General features: G+C 42.6%; 1 protein-coding gene across 9 annotated transcripts in view; it reads left to right on the top strand.

Moving 5' to 3' along the window:
* The first annotated feature begins 228 nt into the window (after nucleotides 1-228).
* ccdc136b (coiled-coil domain containing 136b) overlaps nucleotides 229-26,654 on the top strand; it is a 67,754-nt gene continuing 41,328 nt past the window's right edge. For 2 of the 9 annotated variants that reach the window (XM_048554494.2, XM_048554491.2), the window contains exons 1-5: nucleotides 230-663; nucleotides 13,348-13,420; nucleotides 16,433-16,515; nucleotides 24,185-24,247; nucleotides 25,605-25,700. In XM_048554494.2, coding sequence (XP_048410451.1) covers nucleotides 13,393-13,420; nucleotides 16,433-16,515; nucleotides 24,185-24,247; nucleotides 25,605-25,700 — 270 coding nt within the window. In that variant the 5' untranslated portion in view covers nucleotides 230-663; nucleotides 13,348-13,392. Of the gene's footprint in view, nucleotides 664-13,347; nucleotides 13,421-16,432; nucleotides 16,516-24,184; nucleotides 24,248-25,604; nucleotides 25,701-26,654 lie in introns of all 9 variants that reach the window. The other 7 variants (XM_048554492.2, XM_048554493.2, XM_048554495.2 and 4 more) reach the window with 7 other exon arrangements.

Raw genomic sequence — 26,654 nt, 5'->3', positions numbered from 1 at the left:
CCCCCCCCCTCCCCATGACGGCAGTCACTCCCGGCAGTGAAAGTTTTGTAACCGCCTAACAATGAACCGACGCTTGAAAACAAGGTCCAAGCCACGGTCCGGATTCAGGCCCAGACTCTAAACCCTGCACCCGCTAAGTGGAGTTGAGAATCCCTCCTGGTGGAATTGACAGAAAGGGTGCGAACTGTAAAGACTGGACTCAGCATAGTGCCAGTGTTTATTAATAATCCATCTTCAACAAACCTCACTGCTTTTTAATCGGTGAGCCGGAGGGTTAAATCGGGACAGAATCTGGTCTCTCTCTGCGTGGGGGGAACCTCACCGAGGTGGCAACGTGGGGCAATATTTCCTCGGGGCTGCCTCCCTGATGCTGGGAGCAGGGCGCTGTAGGTGCTCTCAGCTCCATCCCCAGCTCTGCCGGCGGCTCTTGGCACACTGATGACAAACTGGCTTCCAAAAATAGCTCGGCGGTGGCAAGCTTTCATCTCCTGCAACTCTCTGAGCATGCTCGGGAAATGAGCAGAAATGTGCCCGAGTTCGTAATCTGCACTACGGAAGAGACTTGTCACTTGGAGTGAGAGGTAGAGGCGAGAAGCAGCTGGTGTGTGTATGTGTGAGGGGAGCCCACTCCTGTCCCACCGATAATGTCTACCTTGAAGGCGGGTGAGAATTATTTTAATCTGCGCTTGACTCGTGTGTGCGATGCGTTTCTCACCCAGTTTCTGCATGCCTGATCCAGTTCTCTGTGCAAACGTTAACGTACAAGCGGTTTAACAACATAGGAAAGATACCAACAGCAAGAGCTGTTTGGAATTTCAGCATTGCAATTTTTTTGGATGTTGCAGGGTTAAAGGAGGAAGGTTACTTGCTCTGGGTCGCGATGTTTTTCCAGCTATTCCCGGAGGGTTCGGTCTTTACATTTGTTTTCCAATTTCAGGAACGCGGTGTCGTAACCATTCCAATGGCAACTGCAAAACCAGGTTCATTTAAATGTGACTTTTCCCACAGTAGTCCCCGGAAAACCTAATGTCACGCAGGGATACAGTCCCACAGCCAGCTGACCCTGGGGTACAGTGCCCTACAGACACTGACTCTCACTGGGGTACGGTCCCACACGCACTGACTCTCACTGGGGTACGGTCCCACACACTGACTCTCACTGGGGTACAGACCCACACACACTGACTCTCACTAAGTACAGTGCCCTACACACACTGACTCTCAATGGGGTACAGACCCACACACACTGACTCTCACTGGGGTACAGTCCCACACACTCTGACTCTTACTGGTGTACAGTGCCACACACACTACTCTTACTGGGGTACAGTCCCACACACACTGACTCTCACTGGGGTACAGTCCCACACACTCTGACTCTTACTGGGGTACAGTCCTACAAACTGACTCTCACTGGGGTACTGTCCCACACACACTGACTCTCACTGGGGTACAGTGCCCTACATACACTGACTCTCACTGGGGGACAATCCCACACACCCTGACTCTCACTGGGGGACAATCCCACACACCCTGACTCTCACTGGGGTACAATCCCACACACACTGACTCTCACTGGGGTACAGTCCCACATACACTGACTCTCACTGGTGTACAATCCCACATACACAGACTCTCACTGGGGTATAGTCCCACACACACTGACTCTCACTGGGGCACAGTGCTGTACACACACTGATTGTCACTGGGCTACAGTCCCACACACTGACTCTCACTGGGGTACAATCCCACAAACACTGACTCTCACTGGGGTACAATTCCACACAAACTGACTGTCACTGGGGTACAGTTCAGCACAGACAGACTCTCACTGGGGTACAGTCCCACATACATTGACTCTCACTGGTGTACAGTCCCACACACACTGACTCTCACTGGGGTACAGTCCTACACACACTGACTCTCACTGGGCTATGGTCCCACACACTGACTCTCACTGGGCTACGGTCCCACACACACAGACTCTCACTGGGGTACTGTCCCACACCCACTGACTCTCACTGGGGTACATTCCCACACACACTGACTTTCACTGGGTACAGTCCCACAGGCACAGACTCACACTGGGGTACAGTCCCACATACACAGACTCTCACTGGGGTACAGTCCCACATACATTGACTCTCACTGGTGTACAGTCCCACACACACTGACTCTCACTGGGGTACAGTCCTACACACACTGACTCTCACTGGGCTATGGTCCCACACACTGACTCTCACTGGGCTACGGTCCCACACACACTGACTCTCACTGGGCTACGGTCCCACACACACAGACTCTCACTGGGGTACTGTCCCACACCCACTGACTCTCACTGGGGTACATTCCCACACACACTGACTTTCATTGGGTACAGTCCCACAGGCACAGACTCACACTGGGGTACAGTCCCACATACACGGACTCTCACTAGGGTACAGTCCCGCACACACCGACTCTCACTGGGGTACAGTCCCACATACTCTGACTCTCACTGGGGTACAGTCCCACAGGCACTGTCTCCCTCTGGCGTACAGTTTGACAGAGATTGACTCTCACTGGGGTACAGTCCCACACAGCCTGACTCTCACTGGGGTACAGTCCCACACACACTGACTGTCACTGGGGTACAGTCCCACATACACTGACTCTCACTGGGGTACATTCCCACAGGCACCGACTCTCACTGGGGTACAGTCCCACATACACTGACTGTCACTGGGGTACAGTCCCACAGGCACAGACTCTCACTGGGATATGGTTTCACACTGCACTCGGCCTTGCATTCACAAGTTGATCCACCCAAGCAAGTTCTGATCTGTATAGTTTTAAAGATTGAAGTAAGTTTGTAAAATAGGTTGTTCATAAATTGGGAGAGTCTTCTGGAGCGAGAGAGAGAGAGAGAGAGAGAGAGAGAGAAGGAGTGTCAGCCTTTTCAGGAGAGCAAGAGAGAGAGAAATTCAGCACTTTCAGGGGAAAGACAGAGAGTCAACACCTTCGTGGGAGGACAGAGAGAGAGAGGAAGGCAGCACCTTTCGAATGGGGCACGGGAGAGGGGGAGACAGAGAGAGACAGAGAGAGAGAGACAGAGACAGTCAAAATCTTCCAGATACAGAGAGGCAGAACATTTTGGGGTAGACAGAGAAAGAGAGTGAGTCAGCTCCTTCAGTAGAGAAAGCCAATAACTTCATTGGTGGAGTGGGGGTGGGGGTGGTGGGATGGCGAGGGAATGGGGGATGAGGTGGTAGAGTCAGCACCTTCGGAGGAGGGAGACATGCTGGAGGTGAAGAAATGAGGACCAGTGATATTTGCTTGTGGCTCTCTCCTTCCCAGTTTGAATGTTTCTCATTGAAGCTGTTTGTCGCAGGTTGCTGCCTGGTTTGAAGGGGCCTCTCCTGCAGAGAAGGCTGTCAGCACTTTGACTGTGATAATAGACCCTGCTCAGTTGTTACTATGGTGATGATATTACACAGAACTTGTTAAAGCAGAGAATAAATCGTCACCCAGCAACAGGACTTGGAATCTGCAGACACCTAACGGGACTGGTGATTGGCCACAGATTTCACAAAACCAGATAGGTGGCTCAACTCCAGAAGGCTGCACATTAAATCTCCAAGATAACAAAGTGTGGAGCTGGATGAACACAGCAGGCCAAGCAGCATCTCAGGAGCACAAAAGCTGATGTTTCGGGCCTAGACCCTTCATCAGAGAGGGTGATGAAGGGTCTCTGATGAAGGGTCTCGGCCCGAAACATCAGTTTTTGTGCTCCTGAGATGCTGCTTGGCCTGCTGTGTTCATTCAGCTCCACACTTTGTTATCTTGGATTCTCCAGCATCTGCAGCTCCCATTATCACATTAAATCTCCAGCTGTTTGCCAGATCACTGGAGCCCAAAACTTCCTGTTGTCTCGTTCTCCCACACCTGTATTTCTCACTTTTTTCTAGTCTTTACACTGTAATCCCCAAGCTGAATACAAAAGCAGGGAAGTTGTAATGAATACTTCAAAAACACTGATTTGGCCTCAACTGGAGTTTTGAAAACAACTACTCATGTGATGTAGGCATCTCCGGTTGGAGCAGCATTTTCTGTCCACCCCTAATTGCCCCTTGATTTGAGAGGGTTGCTCAGATCATTTTACAGGGCATTTAAGGATCAACCACATTGCTGTGTGTCTGGAGTCACATGTTAGGCCAAACCAGGTACGAATGATAGATTTCCTTCCTTAAAGGTTGTGAATAAATTAGGTGGGTTTTTAGCGACAATGGTTATGTGGTCACCAGTTAGCTAGCTCAATTCCAGGTTTTTACTGAATTGAACTTCATCATCCACCGTAGCAGGATTCAAACCCATGATCCCAAAACAATAGCCTTTGTAGCAACTCAGGATGCTCGACTAGAACGAACATCATTTATTGTTGAACATCAAAATATAGCCACTTCTTGTAGCATACATTCCCCAGTTCCAGCCCGACAGACCCTTCTGTAGAGATAATAGGAACTGCAGATGCTGGAGATACTAAGATAACAAGGTGTGGAGCTGGATGAACACAGCAGGCCAAGCAGCATGTGAGGAGCAGGAAAGCTGATGTTTTGGGCCTCGACCCTTCATCAGAAAAAAATGTCAGCTTTCCTGCTCCTAAGACCCTTCCCTAGATTTGTTTTAGTTTTTTTTCCATATCCAGAAGTGTTATCACACACAAGCAGAACAGTTTACTTTTTCCTTCATCAAATCACTACGGTAATTTTTTTCCTCCTATTAACCATTGCCAGTAAATCACCAGTGGTTCCAATTGAGTACTTTATGTGCAAAGCCTATTAAGGATATTGCAAGCCGTCAGAAGGTGAGGGGGCGGTAAAATCCGAATAAAGTTGGTTAGGGAAATGAAGCACTCTTGTCTTCTGCAGTGCCCACATCTCTCCTGGGCCTGCTTTATTTCATTTCTTCTGTTGAAGTCTTAGTTGGAAGCCAGTGCAAGGATTGACCTGATGACCATGGTATTAGAGGAACCATGTTCTAACCATCTGAGCTAAGTTCCCACAGTAACTAGGTCTGTTTTTTTTTCAAACATCCAGAAGTGCTCTTACATGCAACCGGACAGCTTTCCCGCCAGCAAGTCGCCATGACCTTTTTTTTTGCTTTTAACAATTAACTGCCATCAGTAAATCATTTGTATAGCAAATTAGAAACTGGGTCTTTTTTTGACTGATTTGTTTCTAGCTGGAGGTGAAGAGAGCTGTCAATGGGAAGAGGCCCTGTCTAGATTTACTTTCTTAAAAATCAACCTGAGCAGATGTGTTAAAATGTACCTGTACAGCTGGTAGGACATGAACCTGGGCCTCCTTGCTCAGAGCGAGGAACACTGCCACTGTGCCACAAGACCCCTTTGGGTCTGCTTTACAGATATTTTCTAATCAACCTGTTCAAAGACCTAAGAGCAGGTGGAACTTGAAATGATGCTTTCTGGTTCAGAGGTAGGAACTCTACCACCACACCATAGGAGAACCCAGGTTTGCTATTTTTAAAAAGAATGAGCTTGTCCAGAGATTTATTGCACATCTCTTGATATGTTGGACTTGAACCCAGGCTGTCTACCTCTAGAAGCAGGGATACTAACACTGTGCTACAAGCACCCTTCTTGGTCAACTTTATACCATTTTCTAAACGATCTTAAGATTGCTCAGAAGATGTTACCATACACCGCCAGAGCAGGTAGAGCTTGAACTCTAGCCACATAGACCGGAGGTAGGGATACTACCGTTGCACCAAGAGCCCTTCTGGGTCTGCCTCATTGAATACCTTCTGAAAACCCGAGTAAACCACATCCTCTCAACAACTATAATAGTTACATCCTTGAAAAATTCCTGTCGACTTAGTAAGCATGATTTCCTTCTCATAAATCCATGCTGCCTGTCCAATCCTGTCACTGTCTTTCAAGTTGTGTCAGAGATAATGGGAACTGCAGATGCTGGAGAATCCAAGATAATAAAATGTGAGGCTGGATGAACACAGCAGGCCAAGCAGCATCTCAGGAGCACAAAAGCTGACGTTTCGTGCCGAGACCCTTCATCAGAGAGGGGGATGGGGTGAGGGTTCTGGAATAAATAGGGAGAGAGGGGGAGGCGGACCGAAGATGGAGAGAAAAGAAGATAGGTAGAGAGGGTGTAGGTGGGGAGGTAGGGAGGGGATAGGTCAGTCCAGGGAAGATGGACAGGTCAAGGAGGTGGGATGAGTTTAGTAGGTAGGAAATGGAGGTGCGGCTTGGGATGGGAGGAAGGGATGGGTGAGAGGGAGAACAGGTTAGGGAGGCAGAGACAGGCTGGGCTGGTTTTGGGATGCAGTGGGGGGAGGGGATGAACTGGGCTGACTTTCAAGTGCTCTGTTATTAAATGTTTATAATGGACTCTAGCATTTTCTCTACTACTGATACTGACTGATCTATAATTCACTGATTTCTCTCTACCTCCTTTTTTAAATAGAGGGGTTACATTAGCTACCTTCCAATCTGTAGAAACTGTTCCAGAGTCTACAGAATCTTGAACAACGACCACTAATGCATCCACTATATCTAGGGCCAGTTTCTTAAATACACTGGGATGCAGATTATTGTGCTCTAGGATTCATTGTCCTTAAATCCCATCAATGACCCCACTACATTTTCCCTACTGATACTGCTTTCCTTCAGGTCCTCCCTCTCACTGGAGGACCATGTGTTCTGCACCATTTTTGAGATCTCCTTCCCGAGGACAGGACCAAAACATGTACTTAATTGGTCTGTTTGTTCCCCATTAAAGCTTTGCCTGTTTTGATCGTCAACGACTTATGTTTGTCTTCACCCATCCTGAAAGAAACTTTTGCAATCAGTTTGCATGTTTCCCGCAAGCTTACTCTTGTTTTCTATTTTCCTACTCTTAAGCAATCCCTTTGAACTCTGTTGCTGAAATCTAATCTGCTCCCAGTCCTCAGGTCTGCTGCTCACTTTGGCCCATTTGTATGCCCCTTATCTGGATTTAATATTACTCCTAATTTCTCTTGTTAGTTATGGTTGGGCCACCTCTTCCATTTTATTTTTCTGCTGGAAAGGAATGAACAACTGTTGCAGTTTCTCCAAATGTTCTTGAAAAGTTTGCTATTATATATCCACCATCATCTCTTTAAGTAACATTTCCCAAATTTGTCACAGTAGCTCATACCTTATATGATTGTAGTTTTCCTTATTTTGATTCAGGGCCCTGCTTTTAGAATCAATGGCAAATTCTCCATTTCAATGAAGAATTCTGTCAAATAATGGCCTCGATTCCCAGAGGGCCTCGCACAGCTAGATTGCTGATTATACCGTTCTCATTACACAGTACCTTAGTCTTGGACTGTCTGTTATCTAGTTGATGTCTCAACGTACTGATTCAAAGAAAATCTCATTTATACTCCAGGAATTCCTCTGTTATGGCATTGTTATTGATTTGATTTGCTCAATCTGCATGCAGATTAAAATTGCCCATAATTAGAGCTGTGCCTTTATTACTTGTGTCTCTAATTTCCCCAACATTACCACTGTAGTTTGGAGGTCTATATACAACCCTTAATATTGTTTTCAGCTCCTTTGTATTTCTAAGCTCTACCCATAAAGATCCGACTTGCTTCCTCACTATTGCGTTATTGTCTTCTTTAACCAGTAGTGCCACCCTGTCCCCTCTTCCTCTTCATCTGTCCTTCCCAAAAACTGAATATGCCTCGATATTCAGTTCCCAGAAATTGCAGAAAAGATTTACAAGCATGATTCAAGATATGAGGGACTTTGGTTACATGGAGAGATTGGAAAAGATGGGGCTATTCTGCTTAGAAAAGATTGGGGAAATTTGATAAAAATATTCAAAATATAGAGGTCTTGATAGGAGAAAGGGAGAAACTGTTCCCTTTGGCAGGGAGTTTGAGAATCAGCTGATCTAGATCTAAAGTAATTGCCAGGGCAACTAACAGCGACATGAGGCAAACCTATTTACACAGTGGCTGGTTACAATATGGAAGGCAGCGCCTAAGAGTTTAGTGGAGATAAATTTGATTGTGGCTTTCTGTAGGTAATTGGCTAAGATTCTAAAATTTTAAAAAGTGTGATTAGCTCATTTTTTTTGCAGAGTTGACATGCATAACTTATTGAACAACTTACTTCTGTGCTGTAATGTGGGCTGTGCTTTGCCTCTACAACCTCCTCTCTGGGTTGTCCCTGTACCTTAAATTTTCTTCTGTCTTTAGTTTTAACCTCTATCTCTCCCACAGCTGTTTCCTTGCTAACATTATAGATCCTCAGCTTCTGTTAATTATGGGTACATCTAATCTATCTAACAGTTAAACATTTGATTACATATACATAAAAAAATTAAATAATTTGAGAATGTGACAATGGTTTAAAGGGGATAGGGGAAGCCAAAGTTTTTGTTTGGAAGGTGCATTATGATACATTTAGGACATGTTGAAAGTAACTGAAAAGAGCAAACCATTAACAATACCAGTGAATGTGGGAGCAAGAAGGGAAGTTGGTTGGCCAGCAGTTTATTGGGGAAAGGGTCTGGGTCCAGAACATGACATACTCAAATAGAGAATTTTGAGGCTCTTGGAAAGTAACAATCCTGGGCAGAGTACATATTAAACGAAAAGAAGCACTTGTAATAAAGGCAGCATAGTAATAGCAGAGGACTCGAATCTTCAGAAAATCTTTGAAGTTAAGTTCATGGAATACATTCTAAAGTTTCCTGTAACAATATGTCATGCGACTAACCAGGGAAGAAATTATATTGGGTCTTATTTTATATAATGAGAGAGGGTTAATCAGCAATTACACAGTAAAGGATTCTGTAAGAAACACTGACCATAAAATGATAGTTTCATATTGAATTTGAGAGAGATTGTGCACAAGTCTGGAATTAGAGTATTGAACTTAAAATAAATGGTGATCATTTGATAATATTATAATTTCCAACTAATCCACATTCCATTGAGAAAAAACTCTACAGAATAAGAGTTTCACCTGTAATTAACAGAAGACGCTAAGGATGGTTGTTTGGTAGCACAGAACTTGAGTATTACTGAAACAACACATAATTGATAACACATAATTCAGCAACACTCAGGTTAAGGATTGTATTATATGATAGGAAACTCAAATTATTGCCACAAAGGGTAGTTGCCCTAACGGTTGGGAGAATTTTAAAACCAGCAAAGAATGTCACGACCCCACCAGACATAACTTCAGAGCAGTGTTTTATACTCGTTATTGGCCCCTTTTTCATTTTTGAGTGTTTCAATATTAAAATAAACACCAGCATAACTTAATCTTTTGAACAAGATAAAAGATTAACTTGTAATACAGCCATTACTCAAAGTTATTTCAGTTAATGAGATAAAGTTATCAGCTAAAATACAGATACAATGCTTCAAAGTACATTAGCATAAAAGCTACTTATAAAAGTAAAAGGTCTCAGATTGATAGGCTGAGCTTGCTTGAAGACTTTTTAACCTGAAATGTACGGTTGAAACTTGAAGTTAGATTCAGCAGCTGTGATGACTTATGTAATCAAATGGTTGTAATTTGCCTTTGTAGTTGGGTTTGGCAGGTAGAGCAGCTTTGGGGAGTGAGCAAATGTCCCATTCCTTTACTGGTGCTACTGGCATGAAGCTTGAAAACTGTCTTCTCGAGAGAAAAGAAAAGCTTTCTGGGCAGCTTTTCTGTGCAACTGCTGAGGTCAGAGAGAAAGCCCAACTCTCATGTATATTTCACGATCAGTTGTACCATATCTGGTGCAATTGTCTGTGAAAACCAGTTTTCAATCTCAATAAACAGAATGGCTGCAGATGTTAACTTTGATGAATCATTGTCACACAAAGCAAAGTTAATTGTCTTGGAATTGTTATGTTATTTCCAGTCTCCAGGTGTACACTACAGAAGCTTCAAATTCTGATATTTATCCTGATGTTCTGATATTTTGATGGACAGTCTTGGAATTCCTTGAATTATTTAATGACCATTTTTGACTGACTTTTAAGAAACCACATCAACCTGTCTGCTACTTGCTTTGATAACTCAACAAGAGATGTCATGTACAGTAGTTTCTGGTAACTATTTCATAAATATCTTGGTAAAATTAGCTTTCTTTAAAACAATCAATAATATTGAGTGCACAATTGGGGCAATGACCAAAAACAATACAGAGGGAAAAACAAACAGAATATGACACAGAATGGTTAAAGGAAGAGCTTAACAAAAATAAGGCTGAGTCCCTAAGGGGTTGCAATGGTAGAAAACGGGGAATAGAGAAATGGTAGCAGGTTAAAATTGTACTTGTCTTCACAGTAAAATATACTAAAACATAATAAAACAATGGAGAATCAATGGCCTAATGAAATAGGAATTTAAAGTAATGCTGTTAGTAAAGAAAATGCACTAGAAGATTAATTTGACTGAAAATTGGCAAATCCCCTAGACCTATTGGCCGACATCCTAGGATTCTACAATTAGGTGGCTGCAGAGATAGTGGAGCATTACTTGTGATCTTCTATGATTCACTATATACGGAATTGTCCTGGTGGATTGGAAAACTATAAATTTTACACTGCAATGCAAGAAAGGACAGTGGGAAAACAGGGAATTACAGGCCGGTTAGCTTGACATCAGTCCTTGGGAAAATGCTGGAATCCATTATTAAGAAACTGGTAACAAAGTGTTTCAAAAATCATAATGTGTTTTTGTGGAGTCTAGATGATTTTATAAAAGGGAAATCATATTATAGACTAATCTACCCAAAATTTTTGAGAATGGAATTGGCAGGGTGTATGAAGGTGACGCAGTGCATATAGTGCATCTGGATTTTACAAGGTTACAGATAAGGTGTCATATAAAAGTTTGTTGAATAATATATAAGCCCAAGGAGATGGTGGTAGAATATTAGGATGGATAAAAGATTGATTAAAAAGGCAGAAAACAAAGATGAGAATAAATGTGTCTTTATCAGGTTGGCAGATTGTTACAAATGGAGTACTGCAGGGATCAGTACAGGAGCCTGTTTGCAATGTATTAATGAAGGACTTGCCTGAAGAGATTGTATGGAATGTATCCAAGCTTTTGCTGACATTTTAAAGATGAGTGAAAACATAATCTGTGAGGAGGGCACATGGAGGCTACAAAGAGATATATTGAGTGAATAGGCATCAAGGAGGTGATTAGAATATAAGGAAATGTGAGGAAGGAAGGTACCACTTTGATAGAAGTAACAGAAATGATATGCATTCTTTAACTACAGAAAGCTAATAAATGCTCATGTTTATGTACAAGAAACTCTAGAAATTACAGGCAAAGTAAGCAGGCGCAGCAAGCAATTAGAAAGGCAAAGGGCTATGTTGGCATTTATAAGTTCAAGTTTAAACAAATCTTGCCACAATTTCGGAGGTCTTTGTTAAAACGCTCGGGCATAGTTTTGGTCTCTGTTCATAAGGAAGGATTCACTTGCCTTTGAGAGGTTGTGATAAAAGTTCACTAAGCTGATTTCTAAGATGAGAGATTTGTTCTATTAAGAGATATTCCTTATTGAGTATATACTGCATGGAATTAAGAAGAATGTGAGGTGACTTCATTGATGCATTTAAATTCTGACAGCATAGATACTAACGGCCCTTTCGTGAAGGTGGTGGTGTGGTGGTAATGTCACTTGTCATGATGCCAGTTGATGTTACTACTGGACAAGTCAGATCCCAGAATGAAACCTGACCTGATCACGTTTTGCTTTTTTTAGGGATAATGTGGTGGTCTTTCACTAGAGCGTAAGCATGCAAGGCTGATTTTGGCAATGAACTGGAACTTTTCTAAAATAAAAGAAATAAAATAAAATAAGCCAAACTAGAATAGAATAGAATAGTAATTTACTATTTTCATGTAATACAGTTTGAGAGATATCAAAGCACAATCCCATTTATTTCTCAAGGCCATCACTCTATAGATAATCAAAGTCCGGAGGAATTTCTTCCCTTTCAAATCTGTAATATTGTGGAGGTGCCAGTGTTGGAGTGGTTTGGACAAGTTAAAAAACAAACCTTATCATATCTGTAGGTTTGACTTAACTATCTTTTGTCAGTTTGAGCTGTAAGGCTTAGTTTCTTGACTGTGCACACAACTGAGAATTTAGACCTTCTCAGCTTGGAATGATTACTGCAGATTTCTAACCAAATACTCCCACTATGGCTGTTTCACAAGCAATTCTCTTTCGATGAGATAACCTATTTCTTTACAACTCTGAATAATCTCTGTTTTCTACGGGAGAGTGTAGTTGCTTCTGAGGCCAGTAGAACTCCTACAAACTGCACAAAAGCTTTTGAACTAAACTTTAAAAGTACTTGCTCAATCTAGCTTCAGCTAAGCTAATTGGTTAATGTTTTCTTTCTCTGGGTTCTAGCCCCTCACTGTATAAACAAACTTACATTAACTCTTCAAGAGGCAGATACTAGTTTAAAATCATGTTTCTGGAAAGACTGATTAGTTAATTTTTTAAGCCTTCATAAAAAATATGACACTAGTTTGAAATGATCTTATTACATATGAATTGCATACCTTTTGTCAAACACTAGACCAGTCATCCAGAATGCAAAACTAATGTTCTGGCGACATGGGTTTGAGTTCAGTCAGAACCTGGAAAAAATATTTAGCCTAATGATGACTCTATAACCACTGCCAAATGTTGTAAAAACACATCTGGTTCACTAATCTCCTTTAAAGAAGGAGATGTACGATTCTTATCTGGTCTGGCCAACATGTGACTTCAGACCCCAATGCAATGTGGTTGGCATTGCTTCTGGCTAATTAAGGATGGCCAATAAATGCTGCTGTACCCAGCGATGCCCATATCCCAAAACTTAATAATAAAAAAGAGAGGCTGTTTTCCTGAGTCGGAAAGTCTAATACAAGGGGATACAATCTCTGAATAACAGAATGGGTCATTAGGCATGATATGAGTCATTTCTTTACTCAGAGTTGTAAACTTTTGTAATTCTCCATTCCTGAGAGCTCTCGATGTTTTGTTGTTGAATATAAACAAGTCTGAGATCGACAGGTTTGGACTGTCACGAAATCAAGAGGTATGGGGATTGGGAGTAAAGTAGAGTTGAGCAGGAGAATCAGTCATGATTATAATGAATGGTGGAGCCGGTGGGAGGAGCCCTATTTGTCTCATTTTATATGTATGTAGACATGTACATAGACATGCATAGGATTATATACACACACAGATACAAATATTACACATTCCAGTTCCTGAGGTCTGTTTGTATTCTGAATTTCTGCTAATTTGCTTCTGTTTTCCCCAACAGTGACCCACAACTCCCTTGTGACTTCATCCCAACTGTGCTTCTCCAATGAGAGAATCCCAGCATCAGAATCACAGTATGTATCAGATGATAACTCCCAGATACCGAACCCTGGGGTATAGAATCACAATGTGGAATGTACAAAATCTCCTCCACCCCCTCAGTAGTAGACAATAACCCCCCAACACCCCCAACTCCTTTAGCCCATTCTTGCTGCCCCTTCATCCTCACCAAACAACAATTATAAGCAGCACATTGATTTCTTCACCTTCAAGCTTCTGATCATTTAAGCAGCTGCCTCTACTCTTTCATTCAACCTCCCTTCACCACCATCACCATGGCCCCCATATTCTCCCTTCATCTCTAATGCATTGCAGAAGAGGATCTGTTATCCCGCAGTGCATTTCAGTATATCAAATTGTTATACGCCTTGCCATCCGATTGACTCTTCTTCCTTGATCTCATGCTTAATGGCATTAAAATTGCCTCAATGTCCCACTCTCACCTTCAAACAACTGCTTTGAGCCTTCTCTGAAAGAATCTAATCTCTAACTGAGGGTAGGGACTTCAGTTAAGGAGAGTAGAGAATCTGAAATTGTTCTCCTTATAAAAAAAGGGCGGCACGGTGGCTCAGTGGTTAGCACTGCAGCCTCACAGCGCCAGGGACCCAGGTTCGATTCCAGCCTTGGGTAACTGCCTGTGTGGAGTTTGCACATTCTCCCTGTGTCTGCGTGGGTTTCCTCCGGGTGCTCCGGTTTCCTCCCACAGTCCAAAGATGTGCAGCCTAGGTGGATCGGCCATGCTAAATTTCCCTTAGTGTTCAGGGGTGTGTGGGTTATAGGGGGTCTGGGTGGGATGCTCCAAGGGGCGGTGTGGACTTGTTGGGCTGAAGGGCCTGTTCCACACTGTAGGGAATCTAATCTAATCTAACAGTGAAAGTAAAGAGGAAATTGAATTGTGCTGATAAAAATGATGAAGAGATTTTGAAGTAATAAGTAAGGAGAAATTGTTTCCAGTATAACGAGAGCAGGTGATCAGAGGACACTGATATGGTGAATGGCAATAAACCAATGGCAGATAAGGAGAATTTTATTCACTGAGTATATACACTTAGTGAATGTTCTGGAAAACATTGCCTCAATAGGTTGGGAAATGGATTCTATAACAACTTTCAAAAGGGAATTGGATATGTATTGGGTTCTTAAAAAAGGGAAACAATTGCAGGGAAGGAAATCTGTCAGGCAAGGGCATGTATCGAATTGGATAGCTCTGTCAAGGAGGTGACGGGATGGGGTTAAGGATCTACTTCTGGACTGCGGGATTTGTGATTTCACCCCACCACTTTGAGGCCCTCAATCTTGCATTTACATCTAACTCTTTATCCATCCTTTTTTAAATTTCCTTTGCTCAAATTCCTAATGTTCATTGATCTTGGCACAGAAATGGTTTCCTTGTCAATTCCTTTGCCAATTGATCCCAACTAACTCTCCAACAGGCATATGGAGCTAAAATACAGATCAGCTGTGTGCTCATTGAATGTGAGCTCATTTCTGAAGAAGCATCTAGGCCTGAAACGTCAGCCTTCCTGCTCCTCTGATGCTGCTTGGCCTGCTGTGTTCATCCAGTCTACACCTTGTTATCTCATTGAATGGTTGGCCAGGTCTGAGGGATGGAATGTGTTCCTCCTGCTTCTATTCATGCCCTTGTAAGGCCCATGCTATCCTTGTCGGCCTCCAACCTTGTATAGACTTTGCCACACGTACTGTATGCTGCGCCATGTCCTGTTCACAAATCACAAACAATCTCACTACATTACATTTAATATCTTTCTCCATATTCATGAGTCTCTCCATGACCTCAGCCCACCAGTTTCACAATGACAACTTTACATAAGCCACAATCCCCACCTATTCACCTTGCCTGACCTGACTCCTGTCTTGTCTCTATTGTGTGTTGTCTTAACCCACTGATCTGGGCACATCTCTCTCTTTGAACATTGGGAAATCTCTCCAAATCTTTTCAGTCAAGCTTTTATTCATCCATTTTCCTTTTGCTTATTTGTGGAGAATTTTAGTATATTTCATTCCATTAAAGGTATTGATATATACTTCAGGTTGCTAGCTGTGCTCACAACAAATAAAGGTACTGAGTTTTAGTGCTTTCGGTAGTGTCTGAGTGCAGTTTTTTGGATTGGGAGCACTGTGTGTTGGGTTCGGGGTGCTATGTGTGTGTTGGCTGTGCAGTTTGCTGGGTGGGGAGTGCTGTCTGTTGCACAGGGACTGCTCTTTGCAGGATTGCCCAGTTATAACTTGTTTGATGACTTTGGATCTCATGGGATCGAGATCCTTGTGACCAGTGACTTTATGAGAAAGCCTCCACTGTTATTTACACTCTTGCATTGTTCATTATGACACCAGTTTTTCTGTTAAAGGGATAGGGGACTTTTCTGAACGCTGTTGGTAGAGCGATAAAGATAGTTGTACTTCTTGGTCAGAGAAGAAAATCTAGACTGCAGTGGTTCAAGAAAGCAGCTCACCCCCACCTTTTCAAGGGCAACTAGGGACGGGCAATTAAAATGCTGGCCTGCCAGTGCATCCCCTGAGTGAATTTAAAAAAACACTTTCCAGTGGCTGCTACTGGAATTACACTCTACAAATTACGCTCTACGTCATTGAATATCCCCTCGGTTTCCATTGTTTAGTCTCAAAAGATGAACAGTAGCCATAGAATGAACAAGGAAGCTAGGAGTAATATACAATAATTTTTTTCCCTTTGAGTTGCACATTGGCAAAGTATAATGGGAAATCATTCCTAATTTCTGGAATTATATGGCCTTGTGGCATAGTATTCACAATTTGTAAAAATATGTGACCTTGTGAAAATGTAGTCCTGTGCTGGGTTATAAAGAACTGTGGAGACACGTGGGTGGAAAAGAGAATGGGAATGAAAATTTCATGGAAGAACCCTGCTACCAAGTAGATTAACTGGAGGGCTATTTGCAAATAGTTCTGCATTTTCAGACCCTCATTTTGGGTTATTGCTGAGAGAACTGGTAACCCCCGAGTAACTGCAGTCTATTTTTCTTTAGGTGACCTGTTGCTTAACTTGATGCATGAATTCAGACACTGCATGTCAAATTGCCAGCCGTTAAGAAAGGATTTGACTTCAAGGGTAGGTTCAAATTACATTGAATGAAGGGTTACAAGCTACAAAGACTCAATGAAGATTAAGACTAACATCATTTGTTTCTCTGACGTTATTCGAACATTTCAAAGTTCTTCACAGCCAAGTTACTTGTTGAGTGGCAATTTCTGTGTCTTTTGTATGTATAATAATGTTTCAAAAACAGTTTTAAAAAATTGTAGAATGAGACAGCACAGAAGGCCATTTGCTCCATCCTGCCTATGCTGGTGAATTTAAAACACAGCCTGAGTGGTCCCACTACTCTTTTCTTATAGCTGTGCAAATTCCTTTTCAAGTGTTTGTCAATTCTTTGTACGTTAGTGTGAAGTTGCTTCCACCACCCTTTCAGGTCATGCAATCCAGATCATAACTTGTAACAAAAAAAGGCTCTCATCTCCTTCTGGCAAATTCTTCTTTCTTCAATAACAGATGGTGATGTCAATCTTCTGAATTTCCTTAACTGCACAATTCATTCTTCAGATGTTACCCATAGTCTGTAACTTACTCCCAGGCATTTTACAGGAAGGTATTAATGGACATGACAGGTGGCAGAGAAGTGGGGAATGGAAATCAATCTGGAGAATTGCAAGATAATATATTTGGTGAAGACTATCGAGGTAAGGGATCAGACAAGAAATGGTATGACACTGAGAAGTGTATGCCCACAGATTTTTAGCTGAGACTTAGAACATAGGAACAGAAAGGCTTTGTTTGAATTGTATAAGATACTCATTAGGTAACAGCTGGAGTACTGTGTATTGTTTATGCCACCACACCATGGGAAAAAAAATGTGATTGCACAGAGAGGCTACACAGGAAATTACAAGTAAGTTGCCTGGTTGGAGAAATTTATTTTTGAGGATTTTCTCCTTTATTCATTCATTGGATGTGGGTGTCGTTGGCTGGACCAGCATTTATTGCCCTTGAGAAAGTGGTTGTGAGTTTTCTTCTTGAGCTATAGCCCTCCATTTGGTGTAGGTATATCTACAAAGCCTTCAGTGTTGGAGTTCCAGGATTTCCACCCTGTGATGGTGAAGAAACAGCGATGTATTTCCAGGTCAGGATGAAGAGTGGCTTGAAGAGGAGCTTGCAGGCGGTGATGTTCCCATGCATCTGCTGCCTTTCTCTTTCTAGATGGATGTGGTAATGGATTTGGAAGGTGCTTTCTAAGGAGCTTTGGTGAATTGTAGATAGTTCACGCTGCCGCCACTGAGCATCAGTAGTGGAGGGAGTTTGAGGCAGCGTATGTCATGCCAATCATGTGGGTTCCTCTGACCTGGAAGGTGTCAAGTTTCTTGACAGTTGTTGAAGTTGGCCCCATCCAGACAAGTGAGGATCACACCCTTGATTTGTGCCTTGTAGTTGGTGGTCATGCTTTTGGAGTCAAGAGATGAGATAATCACTGCAAAATTCCTAGCCTGTGCCCTGCTCTTGTGGCCACAGTACTATATGATTTGACCAGTTCACGCTCTGCTCAATGGTAACCCATTAAGACGTCGACAGTGGGAGATTCAGTGATGGTGATATTATTGGATGTGAAGATTCTATCTATTTGGAAATGATAATTTCCTGGCACTTGTGTGGCATGAATGCTACTTGCTACTTGTGAGCTCAAACCTGGTTATTGTCCAGCTTAGAATGGACTGCTTCTGTATCTGAGGAATTGTGAATGGTGCTGAACATTGTGTAATCAGCAGCAAACAGCCCCACTTCTATGATTTAGGGATAGTCACTGATGAAGTAGCTGAAGATGGTTAGACCTAGGACATTACCCTGAGGAACTCCTGCAGAGATATCCTGGAGCTGAAATAAATGATCTCTGACACCATGACCATCTTCCAATATACCAGGTATCACTCCAGCCACTGGAGAGTTTTTGCCCTGATTCCCATTGATGCCTGTTTTGCCAGGGCTCCTTGATGTCATGCTCAGTTGAAATGGCCTTGATGTTAAGGGCTGTCACTCTTGCCTTACCTCTGGAATTCAGCGCTTTTATCCATGACTGAGCCCGAGAGTGTAATGAGATTTAGATCTGAGTGGCCATTGGCAGAACCAAAACTGAATGTCAGTATGCAGGCTATTGCTAAACAAGTACTACTAGGGCACTGTTGATGACATTTCCATCAGTTTAATCATGACCAAGAGCAAACTGATTGAGCGGTAATTAGCTGGCTTGTATTTCTCCTGCTTTTTGTGACAGGACATACCTGAGGAATTTTCCACATCGTTGGGTAGATGCCAGTGGGTTGTAACTATAATGGAACAGTTTGGTGAGGCGTGTGGCAAGTTCTGCAGCACAGATCTTCAGAACTATTACCGGAATGTTGTTAGGGCTCATAGTCTTTGCAGTATCCCATGTCTCCAAACATTTCCAATATCACATGGACAGAACCAAATTGGCTGAAGGTTGACATTTGTGATGCTTGTGGTGGATTATCCACTTAGTATTTCTGGCTGAAGGTTGCTGTGAATGCTTCAGCCTTATCTTTTGTATTGATGTGTGGGTGCTTCTGTCATTAAGGATGGGGATATTTGTGGATCCTCCTCCAGTGAATTGTTTAATTGTCCACCACCATTCATGACTGGATTTGGCAGGACTGCAGAGATTAGGTCTGACCTGTTGGTTGTGAATTCTCTTAGCTCTGTCTGTCACTTGCTTTTCATGCTGATTGGCACACAAGTAGTCCTGTTTGGTAGCTTCACAAGGTTGGCACCTCATTTTTAGGTGTGCCTGATGCTGCTGCTATGATACCCTCCTACAATCTTCATTGAACCAGAGTTGTTCTCAGGCTTGATGCTTTCGGTGGAAAGGGAAATATGCCAGGCCATGAGGTTGCAGATTGTGTTGGACTCCAATTTGTCTGTTGACGGAGCACAGTACCTCATGGATTTGCTAGGTCTGTTCAAAGTATAGCACAGTGATCATGCTATAGAACACAATGTAGGGTAGTATCAGTGTGAAAGTGGAACTTTGTTTCTACAAGGACTGTATTGTGATCACTCTTACTGATACTGTCATTGGCAAATGCATCTGTAGCAGGCAGATTGGTGAGGATGAGTCAGGTATGTTTCCTCCTCTTGTTGATTCCCTCACGGTCTGCTGCAGACCCAGTCAAACAGCATTGTCCTTCAGGACTCAAATAGCTTAGTTACTGCAGGTGCTGCTGAGCTACTCATTGTGGTGAGTATTGAAGTTCCTGAACTAGAGAAGTTTTTGTGCTCGGTCTACCCTCGGTGCTTCCTCCAAGAGCTGTTCAATGTGGAGGCATGTAGAGTCATCAGCCAAGGGAGGACAATACACAGTAATCAACAGAGAAGATAGTAGGAACTGCAGATGCTGGAGAATCTGAGATAACAAGGTGTAGAGCTGGATGAACACAGTAGGCCAAGTAGCATCAGGGGAGCAGGAAAGCTGACATTTCGGGCCTGGACCCTTCTTCAGAAAAACTCGTCATCCATGGAGGCTCCGACAATGGTCACATGGCCACTGAAGAAAGACCTAGGTCTGAAACGTCACCCCTCCTGGTCCTGTGATGCTGCTTGGCCTGCTGTGTTCATCCAGCTCTACACCTTGTTACCTCAATCAACAGAGGAGGTTTCCTTGCCATGTTTGACCTGATGCCATGAGACCGCATGGCTCTGGAGCCAATGTCAAGGACTCTGAGGGCAGCATCATCCAGTCTGTACCTCAGTGTCACCACTTCTGCTGTACCTACCTGTCCTGCTGATGAGACAGGACATACCCAGGGATGGCAATGGTATTGTCTGGGACAGTGTTTGTATGGTATGATTCTGAGAATATGGCTTCTGCTGTTGGTTGACTAGTTTGTGAGGCAGCTGCCCCAATTGCAGTATCTCCCAGATGTTAGTAGGGAGGACTTGGCAGGGTCAAAATGTCTCTGATCACATTGTCATTTCTGGTGCCTAGGTCAATGCCAGGCAGTCCATTTGGTTTCATTCCTTCTTTTTTTTAGCACATATTACAACTGAGTGGCTTGCTTAGCTTTTTCACAAGGTGGTTAGGAGCTAACTGCCTGGAGTTAACATGCATGCCAGATTAGGCAACAACAGTTGTTTCCTTCCCATTAGTACGAATGATTGACTGGGGTTTCTTTTTGGGAACTGAAAAAGCTGGGGGGGCGGGGGGAAGCAACTAAATGAAATGTATAAAATTATGGTGGGATGGGGTGTCTAGACAGAATGGATAGTTAGGCCACGTGCTGCTTAGTTGATGGGTCCATAGCTAGAAGGCATAAATTCAGGGTAAGAGGTTTGGAGGGGATTTGAGAGGAAAATATTTAACTTGAGAGGTTACTGGGAATCTGAACTCATAGCCTAAAGGCGTTGTGGACACAGAAACCCTCGTAATAGTTTAAAAATTCCACTTGTGAACCCACCATGCAACATATTTCGACCCAAACTATAATATATTAATTCTGTATGTGTGTAAATTTATACTTGTAGTCCTGTGAAATAGGGCCACAGTTGTCCTATTGCTGAAACAACCCAACATTGATTTAACATTCCACTGCAAAAGCTCTTGGACTTTCTGTTTACATTGGGAATGGTCTGGCTTCCATCACTCGATTTATATATATGTGAGTATTAGAGGACTGCAGCCCATGGTTTCCATTTATTAAGAAAACAATTATTTAGTTCTGTCTGTTCCTGTCTGCCTTATTTTTTTCCCTCCAACTCTATGGAAGTGTTCACTGGGAGTTAAAAAGGAAATTCAAGTTTAAAGTCAGTGACTGGAACGCTAACTCTGCATAGCCAGTTAATGCTAGTTATAAAACCCGAAAAAATTGATACTAATGTATTTCTTTTCATACAACATAATAATGTATACCTTAGTTTTGATTGTCTGCTGTGGAGTAAAATGTCATAACTCCTTCTTTTACATGCTATGCTTTCCTTGAAGTTTCTCGAAAAGAGAGGCCATGGAGATTTTCTAATGAGAGTTCGTTAAGATTATGAAGGAGTTTGAAACAGTGAATGTAGAGATTTCTGTACCTGTGTGAAGGGAGACCACTATTAGGTGCCATTAACATAGAACTGCAAAGGGAATTCAAAGAAACTGCTGTACCCAGAGTAGTTAGATTGTGGAATGCATTACCACAAAGAGTAGTTGAGGCAACTAGAATTGATGCATTTATGAGGAAACAAAATAAATAAAGAAAAAACAAATAGAAATATATACTGATGGGCATGGTGGGAGGAGGTGCATATGGAATGTCAACATCAGCAGCGAAAAAATAAAGCCAAATGGCCTGTCTGTCATGAGTTGCAAAATCTTTATTATTCCTCTCTAACTCACTTCCAGACATCAGTTCCTGTCTCTAATTCACTGCCAGACATTTTGCTTCTTCTCTGTAATTACTGTCACTAAAAGTCACAAATAAAAGGTAAATATTCCCTCCATGTCCTTCTCAAGCTGCCTGCAGCCTTTGACAGAGATGACCATTCTATCCTCTTCCAAAGTTTCTTCACTGTCATCCTATTGGGCGAGCTTGCTCTGATCTGTTCCATTCATATCTATTTAATAGTATCCAGAGTATCTACATGCTGACGTTCAGTGACCTAATCTGAAATCTTGCTCATGTTTGTGTATGTGCTGGCGATATCCAACTCTACCTCGATGAATATTGAAGGGTGTGTGACATTTAGGAAGGATGGGCAGCTAGGAAAGGGTGGAGGAGCGACTCCGTTAATTAAAGATGATACTTGCATCATAGAGAGAGACATGACTTTAATTCAGGACACCAGAGTACAAAAGCAGTATGAGATGAGGAACGATAAAGGCAAGAGGCTACTTGTGGGAGTTCTGTGCAGCCTCCTGAACAGAAACCACATGATAGGAAAGAATATTAAGGAATAAGTAATGGGAGTTTGTCAACAGGGTACAGTAATTATTATTGTGGATTTTAACCTACATATAGACTGGAAAACATCAGAAGAGTGAGAGTAGTCCAGAGGACGCAGTCATTGCATATTTTTGGGACAATGTCTTTGTCCAGCATGTTATGGCACCAACCAGAAAGCAGTATATGAGGTTTGGACCAATGAGGTTGGACTAATTACTGTTGTCACACTGTAAGCACCCCATGCAGCAGCAACAATAATATAGTTGAATTTTGCATATAGTTTAATGGAGAGAAGTGCAGGTCCAAAACAACTATTTTGAATTTACACAAGGACAGTTATGAGGACATGAAATCAGAGGGTTGAGAGTCTTAGAATTCCCTTTGTCAAAAGGCAATGGATGCAGAATCTTTAAATATTTTTCAGGCAGAGGCAAATAAATTTTTAATTACCAAGGGGTTGAAAGATTATTGGGATATGTAGGGATGTGGAGTTGGGGTTAAAATAAGATCAACTGTGACCTTATTGAATGGTGGAGCAGGCTTGAGGGGTCTTGTGTCCTACTCTTGTTCCATGTTTGTACATTTGTATATGCCTCCTCACCAGCTCTCTCAATTATTTCATCATTGCAAATTATTAGACTAGTTATCTGATACTCCACACTGGAGATGCAGAAATTTTCTCCAATTCGGTATTTGGAAGATGGAAGCTATTTTTTACAGCTCCCTTCCCAAATTCTGTTCCCTAGTTAGACATTGCAAGTCTCTAACAACAGTCTGAATTTAACCCAATCTGCTCACAACCATACATCATTATTTGATCCAGATATGACCTTCCACACACATTTGAGCAATCAATAAAATTTCTTTTCTTTCCATCCCTGAAATATTGTTTGATACACTTTTATTTCAGTATATCTATTTATATATTTTTGTATATATATCTTATTCATGCCTTTGTTATCCCTGAACTTGACTATTGCAACATGTTCCAGGCTGAACTTCCATATTTTACCCATAAACTTGAAGTCATCCAAAACTTGGACTCATATGTCTTAAAGTGGACCAATTCCTGTTCCTCTATTATCCTTAGGCTCATTGACCTCCTTTGACTCCAGGTCAAACAATATCTTAGAATTCTCATCCCCTTGTTTTCTAATCCCATCATAGACTCAGTCCTCCATATGCTGGTAATCTTCTAGGTTCACAACCCTCTGAGCTATCAGTGCTTATCTAATTTAAGTATCTTGAGCAGCCCCAATCTGTATCACTCCATCATTGGTGGCTGCACATTCAGTTGCTGGAGCCTGCAAATCTGGGATACCAGCCGTATACCTTTTCGCCCTATTTTCTCCTTGAAAATACTCCTCAAAACCAACTTCTTTGATCTAGCTTTTGTCAATTGATCTAGTATCTTCGAATGTGGCTCACACCCATATTTTGTTTTATAATGCACCTGTAAAGCATCTTGGAATGCTCTATTATATTAAAGACACTACATAAATATACATTGTTGTTGTTACAACTTCTTGGTTATCATATCCTGTCTGCAACTTACTCTCAGACATCGGTTTCCACCTGGAACTCGCTCCCAGATGTTGGTCTCCATTTGTAACTCACTCCAAGAAGTTGAATTCTGTCTGTAACTCATTCCCAGATATTTGGTTACCATCTGTTAAGTCACTGTAAAACATTTTGGATTCTGTCTGGAACTCATTGCAAGACAATGGGTTCCATCTGTAAGTCACTCCCAGATGTTGGTTGCATGCTCTATTGATTCCCTTGTATCTCCTCAGCGTTCCGTTGACTGCATGAATCCTTTCTCGCAGGAGTTGAACCAGCTAGCTGATTATCTTCAGGTGAGCACTATTCATTTTCAATATTTCCCAGCAATACTGGAGCAGACTGCATGAAATGGGGGACTTTGTTCCACGGTTGCAGTTATATTTTGTTATATTTTCCTGCTAATAATCTCAGTTCACTTCACACTAGAAACACCTTTTTCTGGGATTTGACATTTGCACAAGAGACTGACATTTACTGATGACAACTGATGTGTCCTGGAGTCACTGGTATTGTCTGAAGCTCCTTAATTGGCCACCCTCCATGCTGAACCACAGGTATCACACTACTGACCTTTCACCTCTTCAAACTTAATGGTCTCCCCAGTGGGGGACTGGGTGAAGCAGTGGGTCAGATACTCATTGCTAACTGGGCCCAAGAAGATTTTTAATTCTGTTGACTTTGTTTCATCATTAGGAGATGCATCAGCATAGTGGTAGTGCCACTAAACTAACAACACACATACCCCAGGCCAATGTTCTGGAGACATGGCTTCAGTACACACCATGGCAGATGGTGAAATTTAAATGTCAATAAAAAAATCTGCAAAAAAACTGCATAAAGTTTGGCATTCTGTAACCAAGTCACCCATTATTTACTTGTGCACAGGCTAGAGCCATCCAGCTCAGAATCAGTCCCTGAACTGAGGAGATTCTGTTTCCTCTGTTTATATTGGCCCATCAGGGCTTTCTGATTGGCCCAGCTTAAAAACCCTAATCAAGGATCTCATAGCCAGCAAGATCCACCTGGAATACATCTGGAATGAAGAGCTGACCAAATGGTGACGATTGTTTGGGGAAAAACCTCATGTGGTTCACTAGTGTCCTTTGAGGATGAAAATCTGCCAACCTTACATAGTCAGGCCTACATGTGACTCTCGACCCACAGCAATGTGGTTGACTGTAAACTGTCATGTGGGCATAAATATTGACCTTAAAAAATCACTGGGGCCATGTTACCACTCCACTGCATCTGTGTTTCCTTAAGTGAGGTAACACAAGCAGTGAGACCTCTCCCTATCTGCAGTAATTGCTGTGTTTCAGTAGAATTTTCCTCCTGTTGTTTCCTTGGTGATTCAGTGGGAGAGGCAATGAGTTTGTCTGGCTTGTCCTTGTTTGGTCCTGATCTTGTTAGTATGGGGGGTGGCTAATGAGAATTAGTTTGTTTTGGTAGGGTTACAGTGAGCCCTGTGACAATGAGTTCATGTTGTTCAGGTTACAACAGACCCTGCAAAGAGAGTGTTTGTGTTGCCAGGGTTATGATGGACCCCAGGGTGGTGTGTTACTAGGGTTATAATGGGCCCATGGCTGCTTGAGTTTGCATAGAATCCCTTTTAGCAATTGGTAGGTAAAGGGGTTTTGTTCTCTGTTGCAGGAAGCTTTACAGCGTGAACAGCTCCTGGAACAGAAGCTGGAGACACTGCAGTATCTGCTGACACACACACAGCTCCTCTCGGACAATGTCTGGCAGGTACAAGCTTCACCTTTTCCCCATTTGCTGCAGGAACTGTAGGTCTGATTTTCAACCATTCAAAACCAGGTCAGGCTGTGAGGATTCGAGATAACAAAGTGTGGAGCTGGATGAAAACAGCAAGCCAGGCAGCATCTTAGGAGCACAAAAGCTGACGTTTCAGGCCTAGACCCTTCATCAGAAATGTCAGCTTTTGTGCACCTAAAGGGGCTGCTTGGCCTGCTGTGTTCATTCAGCTCCACACTTTGTTATCTCAGATTCTCCAGCATCTGCAGTTCCCATTTCTCAGGTTGAGAGGATTCCTCACTGCTGAGTTTGAGGAAAATGCTATCTCTCTTCGTCACAGATCAGAGATCCATGACAGAGATTTCCATTGTAAGGATATTTTCCCTCAGCAGATCAATTTTCAGCATATCCCACCACAATTTAATATAGCTCAATACTCACGAGGGTCAATGACCAAAACTCAGTCAGAGAAACATACATGTGAATGAGAACTATAGGGCCTGATGTCAAACTCAGTGACAGGAGATCTGTATGTACCTATTAACTGCCCTGTGTAATGGCCTAGTAAGTCACTTGGCTGTATTTAAGAAGCCAGATCACTCCCATCTTCTCAAAGGTAATTAGAAATGGGCAATAAATGCAGGCTTTACCTGGTATATTCCCTCACATTTTTGCTGCCATGATGCAGACCTCTAGGTTCTGCACCAGAAGTGGAAGTCAGTTATCCACGTGCTGATCGAGGTGCACAGACCCTCCAAGTTTCTGCATCTGAGAAAGCAATCGCAAAGAGTACATTTGTTTGGGAATCGGCAGCGATAAATATCCTTTAGGAATGGGATGAGATTGTGTGGGATTTGTGTGGTAGGGAGCAGGGTCAGCAGTAGATTGGCAGTTGGGTGGTGCAGGATTATTAGTGAGTGTACACCAGTGCTCAGTGCTGTTTCTATA

The sequence above is a fragment of the Stegostoma tigrinum genome, chromosome 25 (genome assembly GCF_030684315.1).
Source record: "Stegostoma tigrinum isolate sSteTig4 chromosome 25, sSteTig4.hap1, whole genome shotgun sequence".
In the NCBI taxonomy this organism is placed as follows: Eukaryota; Metazoa; Chordata; class Chondrichthyes; order Orectolobiformes; family Stegostomatidae; genus Stegostoma; species Stegostoma tigrinum.
Note: the sequence above shows the minus strand (reverse complement) of the source record. Positions and strands in the feature narration are given on the sequence as shown.